Source organism: Daphnia magna, linkage group LG1 (genome assembly GCF_020631705.1).
Source record: "Daphnia magna isolate NIES linkage group LG1, ASM2063170v1.1, whole genome shotgun sequence".
Lineage (NCBI taxonomy): Eukaryota > Metazoa > Arthropoda > Branchiopoda > Diplostraca > Daphniidae > Daphnia > Daphnia magna.
Window position 1 is genome coordinate 3,373,989 of NC_059182.1, and position 14,690 is coordinate 3,388,678.

At 43.5% G+C, this 14,690-nt stretch overlaps 1 protein-coding gene across 1 annotated transcript; it reads left to right on the top strand.

Moving 5' to 3' along the window:
• The first annotated feature begins 1,466 nt into the window (after nt 1–1,466).
• LOC116930284 (calcium-activated chloride channel regulator 1) lies at nt 1,467–14,626 on the top strand. The gene is made up of 10 exons (XM_032937672.2): nt 1,467–1,896; nt 6,968–7,304; nt 7,385–7,559; nt 8,327–8,456; nt 8,844–9,146; nt 9,227–9,496; nt 10,276–10,560; nt 11,321–11,533; nt 12,177–12,510; nt 12,593–14,626. Exons 1-10 carry the CDS (start codon nt 1,723–1,725, stop codon nt 14,467–14,469), a joined length of 4,098 nt encoding a protein of 1,365 aa, XP_032793563.2. The 5' UTR covers nt 1,467–1,722; the 3' UTR covers nt 14,470–14,626.
• Nucleotides 14,627–14,690: the final 64 nt, after the last annotated feature.

The window sequence follows — 14,690 nt, forward strand, 5'->3', positions numbered from 1 at the left end:
GTACACACAGTTTATATCTGGCCAACATCAGAATGGATCACTATTTTCCAGGTGAAATGGCAAGTGATGTCCTGCTGTTTGTCCAGCGAGACAAATGGGACATTTCCAGTTCAATGATCTTGAAAAAAATAGAAAATCTTTTCGATCGTATCGGACGCATCCAGCAGCAGGATCAAAGAACCTGGGATGCTGTGTATGTAGCATATCATTCGCTTTTTTGGTTTGATCATCCGAAATTCCAGACAAGGATGTTTTCTCTCTATACTTGTAAAAACCGCATGCAAAACAAACAACAGGATTTTGTGGATTTGTGCGACACACGCAGGTAGGACGATCGACAATTTCTCTTTGTCACGTTGTGTACAACAACCACAAGAAAATATATATAGGCCTTCTTCTGTTTGACGATCAGCCCACTTCCGGCTGTCTCCGACAATCACGTGCTCTTTTTCCTTTTTCATTCGATCTAACGCACGCATATGTATTATCTACATCGAAAATGCATCTATACCACTCCCGCATTTCCCCTCCACTATTTTAGCGCTACGACCCTGTTTTTTTGTTTGTTTTGTTTTTCGTTAGGCCAAAAGAAATAGGGAGGAGACATGCCGGCGGAAGAAGACGGACAGTTTTTTTGGTTTCGAACGCAGCGTGTGATGATGACGAACGATGATGGCTGACTCACGATCATCACAGAAAACAATTCACCCCTTTTTCAAAAATGCCATCTGGCGATGCTGAATTGAAAATGATTTTTCTGTTTAAGTTTAAATCACATTTTTTTTTTAAAAGGGTTTTTAAAAAAAATAGAATGCCGTGTGCAATAGGTTATTTTATAATTTGCGCGCAAGACAGAAAGAAAAAAAAAGGAAAATCACGTGGATTAGAGACGCCGACGCAGGAAGGGAACTGGGAGATTACCGTTACGCACAACATATCCACATTATATAAAAAGAGATCCGTTTCAGAGACCCGCCTTTTTTTGTTTAGGCATCAGCTATAGAAAGAAGCAGCAAAAAAAAAAATAAAAAGAGATAAACGAAAATGAGTTCCGTCATTATGAACCGCACAATTTTTATCAGCGCACGGCATCGTTCACGCAAGACAAAATTCTTCTTCTCAGCTCGTGGTGATTTATTCCTTTTTTTCTACGTCATTCCAAAGCAAAAACGAAAAACGAAAAAAAATCAAACAAAGAAGAAGATTTTTGACGTTTTCGTGATTACGTTCGCGAGAGGCATCACAGTCGGTTGATTATCCAGGCCGTTGCACATACTACATCTCGCAAAACATTTTCTCCAACTGTTTAAACGCACATGCATTTTTTCTTGTGTAAGAAAAATCTCAACAACGGAAATCCTTTTTCTATTTTCTTTTTAAGAAAAAGCTTCTAAAAAACATTTAGTCGACTTGGCAAGTCGATTTTGAAGGCCACTTGCCCTCCTTGTGTGTGTTGAAACCAGTTGGGATTAGTCAGTACCTGTCTGGACGTGGCTGTGCGAGGACGTGTTTCTCCGTGTAACGACATCTGTGAGTGTGGCTGTGAACTACTTGATTTTTTTTCTAAAAAGAAAATCTAACACTCAGCAGTTCATTTAATGGTCGACCATTGTTTTTGTCGTCATGAAACATTCAACGGCCCGTGGCCTGTGACACGTGTCTTTCGATAGAATTTTGAATAATTTTTCGAATAAATCAGAAATTCAACTGAAAAAAAAAAAAATGGTGGTCGGGAAATTGTCAGTGATTTTATTCCAGTTGTTGTTATTACCAATCATCGATGTTCATTTGGATCAAAGTGCTGCTGCATCGGCCGTTATTCAACGATTAATCGTGCGGTTAGAAGAGCCATCTCTGCCATCGAGCGACAATTGCACCTTCTTCAAACAAATGGAGGTTCGTTTCTAAATATTTTTGTTATTCAAATCTTTTTTGATGAGCGATACAAGTAGGAAAAACGTTTTTTACTAGAAAAAAAAAAGGGTACGAGCGCGCGCGCTAATGAGGCGATTTGCATATTCATGTCGTTTAACAGCCCGTATCCCCCCACCATCTTAATGCATCTACACACCAATCGTTTAACTCTTTGTCGAAAGAAAGAAAAGAAGAGATAAATTGTCTTTCCATTATGGATTTTTTTCTTTTTTTCCTCCAAAATAATTCGTGAATATTATTCCTCCTTTTTTTCTTCTTTTTCTTTGGAAAAAAAAAATCGTATTTTCTCCTTTTTTGAATATGGAAAATGCGCGTAGGGGATACAAAACGAAAAATATGCTAATTTCTCGTTAAGGTTCAGTCAGCGCCTTTTTTCTTTTACATTTACGGGGATGGGAATTCGATGTCTGTCAAAAATGCTCTCCCCACCTTCTCGCAGTTGGCCTTTCTCCGAATGTAAGAAACAAGCAGAAGCCAATAGCCACAAGATTCCAAAAATATTGATAAGGAAGTAAGGGGCACGTAGAAAATGATGGATGAATCAAATTCAAAATTCTTTTCGCTTTCGTCCATTTTTTGTTTTCCTCTTTTCACTCGGTCAAAATGAAACAATTTTTTTTATTCCATTGTCGTTCTACTAAATTTTGGTGTTTTCGTTTTGCCGGAAAATGACGGAAATATCCAACTTTTGATATGCAAATGAGACATTGGGCACACGCGAATCATCCGTCTTGCGTTGCAACTATAAATCTTCCCCCTCTCAATCCCCTCCCATTCCAGTTGTATTTTTTTCAAAGAAACAAAAAACGAAAAAAATTCGCATTTAAAACGCAGTTTTTAAGGAGCTGATGATTCATCTCTGGATCGTGTCAATATTTTCGTAAACGGGAAAAAGGCGGAATGTCTCACGCCAAAGAGCAGCCCACCCTTCGCCCTGTGGCCGCCATTAAAAACAGAAAACAACAGGAAATGATGTGAGATGCGAATGGGTGCCTTGTTGTTGTCGTGTTAAATAGCAGATAATGACGGTGTAATTGAATTTTTGTGTTTGATCGGCCTATCAAAAAATGATTTCCTCGTTGCTCAAACTCCGTGCTGCAATTCTATACGCGAACAATACGCAACACGATGTTTAAAGAAGCTCGAAATCTGCGTTATCCTACTTGAAATTCTAACGGCTTTTCCACTTGTTTTGCATATTTCACGATGATTTCACACGACCTGCTTTTATTCCCCCCGTAGTTGTTGACGGATGATTCACTCGCGCCGGCTTTTCTTGATTCACCCCATATGCAAATGAGCCCATATTATGCATTGGCTATTTTTGCCCCTATAGTTTTTTTTTTCGGGGAAAACATTCTTTGGCGCGGTCCAGGTACTAAAAATCGTTTTTTTTTTTTTTAGAATAATATTTTATATCCCAAACGTCGTGCACGTAGATGGATGGACTAACGCGATATTTGCATATTTTTATTATCTCTGGCGTTTCTGGGCACGAATTTTTTTTAACAACAGCAAAATAGAATTGGTGACAACCCTCCCCATTTTCCGTTTGTTAAGTATCGAACGCGTAAGAAAAGCGAATCCGTGTCGGAAGGATTTTTTTTTCTTCTCCATTACAATGGGGGGGATTTTTTGTTGTAGACAAGAAGCCGACGGACAAAAGACTGTGGACAAAAAGATTTTTCCAACACACCAACAAAGAGAGAAAAAGTCTGTCGTCTCTTTGCTTATAAATAAAAGAAGAAAAATCCGAATGTGAGTTGTATTTACGACGGACGCAGTTGGCGGGCAGGTCCAACAGACCCCGCCTCTTTTTATTTTGCGGGTTCTTTTTTTTTTGAAATTCCACCTACGCGCACGTTCCAGCCAAATTCATCCGCCCCTAAATCTTGTTTGAAAGTTTCATCCGTTAAATTTTCATCTTTTTTTTCTCTTTCTTTCCGTTTGGGCATATGCAAATGATTTCCGTTTAGATCAGAAAAAAGAAAAAATCCCAAGGCTTTTTGGCATGAAAGAATCAAAAAAAAAAAAAGGTTAATAAAATAATGTCAATCATTTTTCCCAGACGAATCAAATTCTTTTGTTTATTCAATAGACGTTTTTTTTTGTTTTGTTTTCCTTCTCACGACGAACGACGACGCCCCGACATTTTTATTACAAGATAATGACGCAATTGTTCTTTAAAAACTCTTCTTCTTCTTTTATTGTAACGCCCTGCCAACAGTCGAAACATTTCCGGTAGATCTTTTTACCTCATTTTTTTTCAGTTTGTTTGAAAAAAAAAAAAAGTTTATTTATTTTTGACGTTTTTGAGACGCGTGAGTTGTTTCTTTCACACAAAAAATATGTTAAACAGTTTGTCCCTTTAAACTACAAAGACTTTTTAACGTTTGCTCAGTAAAAAAAATAAGAAAACGATGGGGGTACACGCGTCCATCACGATTTCTGCTGGAGAATTCGTGACCGTGAACCCGTCGACCTCGATGCTATCGTCAACATCTGGCATCGTCGCTTTTCACGGACAAATCCCCGTTGATTGAACAATCATCTTTTCGGGGAGGGGGAGGCTGTATACACTAACTACGCATTACGAAAATAGACTTGTACGTTTGAGGATGCAACAGAAGGTTTTTTTTTAAAAGGAACGGGATCGTCGGCCGTGTAAACATGTCGCTCTCTTTGAAGAGTGGCATCTGTTGCCTTTTTTCGAGACGTTTGCGTGTAGAGAAACGCGAATACGTCGCTCTGTTGACTTCTCGTCGAGTGTGAAACACGACACGCGTCCAACGTCCGATTGTCGTGATTCTCTTTTGTAAAAGGCTTTAGTTTCGAGTTTGATTGTTCAAAGCGGCAACGGCGCGTGCACTGCAACACCCGATACGCGTATTCAGTTGAACCGGTTAAACCAATGGCATTTTGTGCTGTGTCTGTGCCACGATGTGGGTTGCGTTGAAAACTCGTAGATGCAAATGAATGTTGGCCAATAAGAAAATCTATTTAGGACGTTTGTTTTTTCTCCATTTTGTGATGGATGGTCGAGGCCATTTTCGGGCCGGTTGGTGAAAGCCCAGGGACGAAATAATCGTGACGCCCTTTTTTGCCCAAACGCGCCCAACATATTCGTCTTGATTATGACACATCTCTGTATAGACTATAGAAATGATTTCTCTTCATTAGTTAACAAATGATTGTTTGGTACCGCAATATGAAATCGATTCGGCCTGAACGATGGCCAATCGATGATGCATAACGGGACTATCAAAAGAACAGCTGACTCTTAACGCATTTTTATGGATACGGCACGAACTTGTTTTCTTGTGCTCTCGCATCGAAACGTTAAACAAACACACGAGATGTCCATAATAATATGATAAAGATGCCATAATAATCCCCGTTTTGGTATAGTTGTTGAGCTCCAGTTTCTCTCCTTTTCCCCCTTCTATTTGGTTGGTTTTGTTTTTGAGAATGTAAGACATCCACGGACTCACGCTGGGTGGTCACGCATTGCGCCATTAAAGCGTCTCTCTCTCGGTTGGTCTGAACCGCAAAAGAACACGACAACCACGACGCCGTTTTCAATCGTTTAATGAATTTTCATTTTGATTTCCATTTAGATTTGATTCTCTTATCGAACGATTTACTTCACGTCGAAGGGGGGCGTGTCGTTTCCCCTCACGATTGATTTAAATTCCGATACATATATTTTCTCTTTAGATATTTCAACAACAACAACAACTAAAAATGATATTTTAAAAGAATTTCAAAAAACAAAAAAAAAAGACTAGTAGCAAACGAGGCTTTAGGGCATTGCGTGTCATCGGGTTGGGCGTGTTTTTCACAAAACAAAATGACATCATCTCAAAGCGTAACGTTAATGAGGTGTTAATGAACATCGGAAACAAGTCCAAGGCTAAATCATTTTCTATTAAAGAAATCTCGTGTCTCTTTTGTGCTGTGTGTGGAAATGATCTTTTATTTTTGGAAGAAAGTGTCGCCTATTGTTGCACGGCGAGATGTTTTCATTGTTGTATACGTACGTATAGCGACACGGTCACGACGCTATCGTGACCGTGTTCCTATTGTTGTGTCTCTTTCGTAATATATCAGAAAAAAGGGGGCCGGTTGATAAAAGGTGACAATCTTTTGTGTGTCTTTGTCGAATGGAGGACGTCGCCCTTGTTCACGAAATTATTCTTCTTTTGTGTCCGCGACGGGGTGAAATGATTGGACGGCTGCTGAGATACGCCATGTGTTTGCGTGTAACGGCAGATGGCGAGGCCCCCCAAAAAAACTAGCAAGGGTATTAGCCCCTAAAGTATAGACGTTCAACAGCCGGTGCTGTTTTGTTATTCAATGGCGATACAGCGAGAGACGTTTGATACTAAATAAGAATTTTGTCTCGTCGATGTTTGATTTTTGTTTCTAATGAATTGCAAAATCAGACGTTAAATAAACAAAAGGATCATAAACAATTTCTAAGTTTCAACTTTAAATCAACGCTCGAGTGTGTAGCTATACACGAAAATTGCGTTAGGCAGCCGTTATCCGGTCATTTTCCTTCTGCTCGTTTTTTTCCAAGAGCAGCAGCAGCAGGTCAGCCTGTACGACGTTTATACAAATTGAACGTTTTTTTTTTCTCTCTTAAAGTCTTTTTTTAATTTGAAAAAGAAAAAAGAAATGGTTTGAAATGAATTCATGGATGAAGGAAGCCAAACAAAAATGAATTCTTGTGTGCTCGAATAAAAGGTGAACCGCACAAAACAAGATCGTGGTTTTTGTGGGCGCTATTCAAGCGGTCAACATCAAAAAAAAAAATTGAAAGAAAACTGTTGCAACTCGTCCTCTTTTCCCTAACCGAAAGGGACGGCTCTCTTTGTCGGAATATGCGATAACAAACGAGCCAATCGCCTATATACACATGTATACAAACGGTTTGCTTCTATTCTGATGTGTCGATCGGTTAGAAATTGTGTTATCAATAGACCGGAAGTGGTGCTAACTTATTATTTTGAAATGAATGTAAAAACAGAACGTGTTGACGTCGACGTCGGAGCAGCTGCACAACGTGACGACGGGTCGATTGCAATGGGACAAAATAAGCATCTTGGTGTCCAAATCGTTGGCGCATGATTGTTTCCGATTGGCCAGACATCAGCAGCGCATGCAAGTCATCAAGAACAAGAGGATGAACGCGCAATTGGCTGCGTCCCACGCGGCCGACATGGTCGTCCATGACGCCAGTCATCCGCTCATCGGCGATCTACCGCACGCCAAACAGTACGGCGGATGCAGTCAGCAAGGATTGGCAGTTCATCTCAGTCGTTCATTCATCCGTTCCTTTCATGCCGACACTTTCTTCATTTCAGGTCTTTTTTTCTCTCTTTATTTTATAATGAAATTTCTTGACATTTCAATTGATTTTCTATTGATTTCTAAATACAAAAAGGTCGTCAAGTGTTGCGCGAATGGGTGAAACATCGGTACGGCGTGTTTGATGAAACGGGTTTCGATGGCGACCTTCAGTATCCATTACGCACGTCGCAATACGGTTCTCATCCGCCCAGCAATTCGAGCGAGCTGCAACAAGACAATTCTTGCACGACATTTGCAAACAATACCAGGTATAGAATAAACAACCCTTTTTTTTTCTTTTCCTTTTGATTTTACCATGTTCAGACGATGTATTTTTCTGGAGAGACGCAAAGCCTCTCTTCTGTGTGTCGTATAAGCGTGGCCTTTGCTCTATCGGTTTGCCTTTCATTTGCTAGTACCCTTCCCTCAGGGGTGCACCTACACCGGATAAAAGCCGCTGTGCGTTTCTCACGAGCCCTTCAAATTCCTCCCCTAAAAAGAAAGGATTTTTCTTGTTTAAAAAAAAAAGAAACAAAAAAACACCGACATAATTTTTTAGACGCCAGGTGGTTACCTGAGGCCTAGACTTACGTATCGACGACGTAACTGAAGAGAACCCCCTACAGTTGCGGGTCAACCAAGAGTTCACATTTTCAATCGTAATGGACATGAGAAAAATTCTTTTTCATCACCTGCATTTTATTTTTTGAATTTTAAGTTGAACATTCCCATCATTCAAAATCATTTAAATCAACGACGTCTTTGGAGGAATCAAAAAAAAGGGAATGTTTATACATTTCACAAAGTGATTTGTCTCGCCTCTTTTCTCGAATCCTCCAAAGATAAAGAAGTCGCCGTCTAGTCTGTTTGGTGGGTGACAGTTGACATTGGTCCAACGAATTGTTTAGTTCCAGCCTCCCCCTCCTTTTTTTAAAAAATATATGTATATACCTGGAACATTCGATTCCCATCCGTGACGATGTCTTTTCAAAAACGTTTTCTTTCTTATTTTTTGTTGAAAAAAATAAAAAAATAGTGAGACTCTGGAAGATGATGGGCGGAACGGCAGTGGACATATCGACACGCCATCGAATTCGACGTCGTCGATGTCTGCGCATCCGGTGAAAGCGACGCCACCTCAAACTTCAATCATGGCATCGTTGGACGTAAGTTCATTTTCGCTGTCTGGGAGACTTTCACCGTTTGTTTTTTTTTTAAAAAGGGGAACTGGTGACGGGGGTCATTTCTACACGATCGACACACATCGACGGCCGTTCGTGACTCCCGAAGGCTTTCTAATTTGCCTTTTCTTCTATTCTGTTCAATAGCTTCATTTTGCGAGCAACAAAGACGTTTATGTCTCTTCTCTTTTTCTTTCAAAAAAATAGAAATGGTTTATTCCTTTTTTCTTCTTCTTTCGAGTGAAAGTTGGACGAATCTGTCAGAAGAATAAAACATTCAACTCGGTGGGGGGGTTGAAGGTGTCGCGCCCCTCTCCGCACAGCGGGACCTCTTTTAATATATTTCATCCTTTTTTTTAAAAACAAAAACAGGCGGATGATTGGTGCGATGGATCGAATCACATCCGCTGGATGCCAACCAAACAGAACGTGCTGTGCGAAGAGCAAAGCGTTTGGCAAGTGATGGAGACGCACCCGGATTTTCGACGTCGGGCGCCATCGACCACCACCACCACCACCGAATTTGTCCCTGTGACGGATGATGCAGCCGAGCCATGGCACCAACGCCAAGATGGAACCGACGATGGATGGACGGCCTTTTTCCCGCCCGAATTTGAATACATTTTGCCATCGAACGGCCATCGTTACGTCCTCGTTCTCGATCGAACCCCATCGGTAAATTGCCTCTTATTTGAAGAAAAAAGACACGACAGATGATGACATTGCGCAATTGAAACCCCCCCCAAAAAAAACAGAGTCGGAGATGGAGTTTGATCCGGCGGGCGCTTTACCGTTGGATTCACGCCCTGCCGTCCAGCGACGACGGCGTCGAAACTCATTTGAGCGTGATCGTTTCGTCGGCCAGCGATGCCAAAAATCTGGTCGTCCTTGGATGGACCAAAGTGACGGCCGACAATCGTGACGGCCTCGTCGGCCGCATCCCGCGTCGACCTCTCGGCTCATCTCCGTCCGCTTCTTCTTCTTCGTCTGAACATCTCGCGTCTGCCATCCGACTCGCTCATCAGGTATTTTTCATGTTTCATAAACACAACGCCCTTCTTCTTTCAAGACACTTATCCAATATGGCTCCTCTTTTTTTTATTATTTTCCACGTCTCCCATTAAAAATGATTATTTAGCCACTTGTCTCTTGCATGCCGGAGGCGTTTTCTTGTGTTTACCTGGATCGTTTTTTGGTTTTTAAAGAAAAAAAAAGAAAGGGATGGGTGCATTATGTGGAAATTCTTCCTCATCGTTGGGTTGCAGCATCAGCAGCAACAACCGCCTCCACATCATCATCATCATCATCTTCTTCTTTTGTTTTTTTCTTTTTGTTGTTGTTTCTTCTTCGTTTGATGGATCGACTTGATGTTGCCAGTCTGTCTGATGACCTGACGCTCGAAAAACCAGCACAAAATCCTCTCATCTTCCGATAAGCCACACGTTTTTTTCTTCTCCTAGACTCTGAAGAAGAGGGGGGGAGAAAAGAATTTATGAATAAATCAACGATGGTAGAAGAAAGAACGGGCCTTTTAAAAAAAAGAAAGAAAGAAAACTAGGTTCTTTGTTGTCGAGTGCCGTTCGTGAGTTTGTTTGTTACCTAAAGTTAGTGAAAGTATCGAACTGTTCACGAAGACGACCTCCGTGTCGTGAGAGACGCGAAGGCCTTTGCGACCTTTTGACATTCAAAATATGGATTCGATAGGGACCGACTTGATTTTCATTCTAGTTGTTGTTTTTTTAACGCGCACAGACTTTCGCTCGATCGATTGTATCTCTCTAATAACGACCTGAATGCTATGCAGATGTTGAACGACGAGAAGGAAGCCACTTGCTGCGGAGGGCAATTGATTGTGTTGACTGGGACGTCGATCCGAATGCAATTGGACGAGCAACAGGACGTGACCGTGCACGCCATCGCCTTCCCCAGCAGACGGACGACCCTCGTCGATTTGGGCGTCGTCAACGGACTGGCATTGGCCGTCGACGATGGCGACGACGATGACGTCGAAACGTCGCTGACGCAATCGCGATTGGCTGCCGCCTTCCTCCAAATCTTGCGCTACGACCAACTCGATACACCTACCCAGGTAGGTGAAATTGGCTTTTTTCGACTACCGTTTTGCTCTTCGGGTGACCCTTTTAACTCGTTTTCCCTCCGGCTGAATAGCTGCCTGTTTTTCTTTTTTGTTTTGAGACGTTGCACTTTACTGGCGTGTGTTCCAGCGAGTCATTCCTTTTTTTTTTGGGGTGGGGGGGTTTTGTTTTAAAAAGAGGAATCGTAAAAAAGGGTCGCGTTCCTTTGATTTCCGATCAATTTCGCCTCTAGTCGTTTTCCCTTTTTATTTTTTAAGGCAAACAAAGAAAAAAAAAGTCAATCACACGTGAATCAAGGACGGCAGAGTGTAAAATCATTAAAAGTTATTTTCTTATGAAACAACCCACAGCCACCACTAGATTCTCATGGAACTTTTTTTTTGTTTTTTCAACATTTTTATTTGGAAAGACGGAAAATAAAAGGCAGGGAAACTAGCTACGGGGGTTTCAAAAGACTTGGTTCCCATCATTAAAGATTTAGTTTTTTTTTTTCTTTTTCAAACGACGAAAGGTGGGGGGAGAGAGACGCTCTCCCGCAGTTAATTCCCACGCTTGTCCCGCGGTTTACATCCCCCCCCCCCCAAACTTCTTTTTGGTTAGTTTTCAATGAAAATATACGACGAAAAAGACCTTCCCAGGGACTGTTTCTTTTTTTTTTTTCATGACGAATGTCGAAATGTTAACACGTGTGATTTGTTGTTTGGGGCGCTTGTTTCCAAGGTGAATTCAAATTCTTCATTTCGTTCTCATAAGGTTTACGAAGAAACGGTGACGTCCGCCAATCAAATGCAATCTGGAACTTTCACGCTGGACGCTCCCCTCGGCGCCAATGTCCGCGTGGTGGCTCATTGCGCCGACGAAGCTGATCTCGACACGGTCGAAGTTGTCAGTCCCAACGGACGCGTCTACGATCTTCCGCTCGTCTCTGACGGAATGCTACACATCCGCATTCCGCACACGGATGAGGTAACTACAATCTTTTTTTTCTTAGGAGGGGGGGAAGTTCATTGGCCCGCATCGGTGGCCAAAAACACACACGCAAAAAGAAAATGATGAATAATCGATTAGCAGGATATAGGGGGGGAATTGACCTTAATTAGATCCGATAAATCTAAATGTTGAAGTGGGGGGTGGGCATTCGGTAATCGCTTATCTATAGAGTAGGTCGTCGCAGTCAAATTCACTGGCAAAACAGGAACATTTGGAGAAAAAAAAAAGAAGAAAATGCAATTAGCCGATCCCAAATTTGGAATGCACAGAATAATAAAACATAAAAGACAGTTTCATGGCAATCGAATGATGATGAAGTTCTCCTTTTAAGAGGGAGACCCTGCCATTAGTCATGCGCATATTTTTGTTGGCCATTTGGCTGGCCAGGTAAATGATCATCAATCGGCTGCTGCCCCCAAACGGAGGGTCTCCTCTTTCTCTTTTGTAAGACAAACGCGCTAATCATCCGTCATTGGATGCCCCTTTAAGTACTTTTCTCTTTGCTTTTTAATGATACACCACAAGTAAATTGCTCACAGCCCAACCCAACGTGATTTTCATTGGTTTTTTTAATTGTTGTTGCGTTTCATTCAATTCGTTTGTTTGATTTCCATTCAAGTTTGGAGAGTGGAATTACCGATTGAGATTCGCACAGCCTGTCGTGTCGTCCTCTCGACACCAGGTGGCTACCACGGTGGAAGTGACTGCCCAGCCGGCCCCAACGACGACGCAAATCTACGACGAGGCCATCACCGTCCAGGCGTGGACCAACGTCGGACGCGAACCCGTCAACGCATCGCAAACGCCCATTTTGCTGTACGCGGACGTAAGGCGCGGACAAAGTCCCATCGTGGACGCTAAAGTGACCGCTCTCGTCTATCCGCCGCAAGGATCCGACAACTCCACTGTTCAGGGCCCGTTTCTTGTCCAGCTGTACGACAAAGGCACTGGAGGTAATTATTCATTGATTGGTTACAGCCCACGCCATCTAGCGTTCAATCAAAAACCTATTTATAAAAAAATAAATAAATTTAGATCCGGATATTACGCGGGCGGACGGGATTTATTCCGCTTATTTCACCAACGCCATCAATCAACCCGGACATTATGCCGTCACCGTTCAAGTGACGGATAACAATAGAAAGGCATCTATTCCCGTCAGGAAACTCAATCCGCCCGGAATGGCAACATCCACCGACGCTTGTTGCGGCAGTTCGATGCCTTACCAACAAACTGTTTTAGTTCAACCCTTCCGGCGGATCATCAGTGGCCCCAGTTTCGTCACGTTGGACGGACCCAGCGAAGACGAAGATGTCTATCCACCCGGAAGGATTTCCGATTTGCGTGTGGAGCGCATCGTCAACGCGACCAACGAAGTCGAACTCGGCTGGACCGCTCCGGGAACAGATTACGATTCCGGATCGGCTGCCTTCTATCAGATTCGTTGCTACACGGATCGTTCGGCTTTGAACGATTCCGGATCGGCTATTTTGGTTCACGCTTCGCTCACTCCGCAACCGCTTCCGGCCGGAACGTGGCAAAAGGCCATGGTGGCTGTGCCGTGGCCCAACCAGATTTTCTACTACGCCATCGTCGCGGTGGATTTCGCCGGATTGCGGGGCAAAGTCTCCAACATCGTTCCGGTTTACATCGAGGAACCTCCTCCGCCACCCACGACGACGACAATCAATCCGGTACCTCTCCTTCCGGCTGGCGAATTGGACGGCAATAACGTGACCCGACCGGAAGCCGCTTCGCAGAGGTTGTCGGAACAGCAGATGTACGCCATTGCGGGCGGAGTGGCAGGATTCATCCTTCTCCTCGTTATCCTATCGATCGCCGCTTGCCTATCCAGGCGGAAGCGGAGCGACGATCGCCAAGAAAAGCCGAGCAAATCGTCATCTTCAAGCTTGAAAATCCAAGTGGAACCGTTGAAGATCAGCCCGTCTCACCACCATCCGGCGGAAGCGAATGCTCAGAAAGAGCAGGAAGCCACGGCTGCCACCGTGAAATGCAGCGAAGAATCTCGCCCAGTCTACAAGATCTACGTCAACAACGCCTACATCCAGGAAGAAGACGGCGAGCTGAAAATCGTCACTCCCGACGGAAGGATCATCCAACGCGGATCGCCTTGGTTCTCCTCGGCCAACACGCTGCCGCGCGGACGCAGTCTGACCAACTTGGAAGGGCTGGAAGCCGGAACGAGCGCGACGGATTTGAATCACTGGTCCCTTCCGCGCGCCAAAACGTCTCCGCACCGGCACAAGGTGCTCACCAACGGGAGCATCATGCCCAACAGCGGCAGTCAGAGCGTCATCAACAATCCGTCGTCTTCTTCGGCAGCGGGCGCTGGTGGGGCCATCGCCGACGGCACTTCCATCTCGTCCAAACCGTCCGTCTCATCCGACGACACGGGAATCGAAGTCTCTGATCACCAGACCGACTCTAGAGACAGCGCTGATTTGCAAATGATTTTACCTCCGCCCGGATTCGGACCCATCCAAAATCACAACGGATACATGCCCATGTACGCCAATCACAATCTGCTTCCGCCTTTGCCTCCGTCTCCGGGCACGTCTTCTCAGCATCAGCAGGACTCTCGCGTGATGCGGATGCCGAGCTTCCTGGAGAACAATAATCCAGGCGATCATCATCACAACCAGCACCACCACCACCACCACCATCAAAACGATGTGAGCGGCGGATCGTTGGCTTGGCTGGGTGATTTCCCCGACTCGAATTTTTGCAGCCAACCGTCGAGTCGACGACCTTTGATGATTGGATCGTCTTACGGCACAGGAAGCGAAGATCGGACGCCTCAAATCAGTCCGCCTCCGCCATCAACTCCGACGTCTCAATCTTCTGTCGTTCATCAGCCCAGGAGGAAAACTAGGCACATTTCGTTCGTATAAAATTTGTTTCATAAATAATTTGACATTTGTTTTTTAAATTGAGATTTGTGGAGAGATTAACGTGGATGAATAAATGTACATATGATTTATCAATTGTGATATACGTATATAATTGTGTGAAACTTTTGAAAATATAAACAAAATTCTACCTTTGAAATATGTTACGCGTCGCTCTCTATTTTCATCCCCCGTCCGTCACGGAAAGATGCGACATCCGCTCA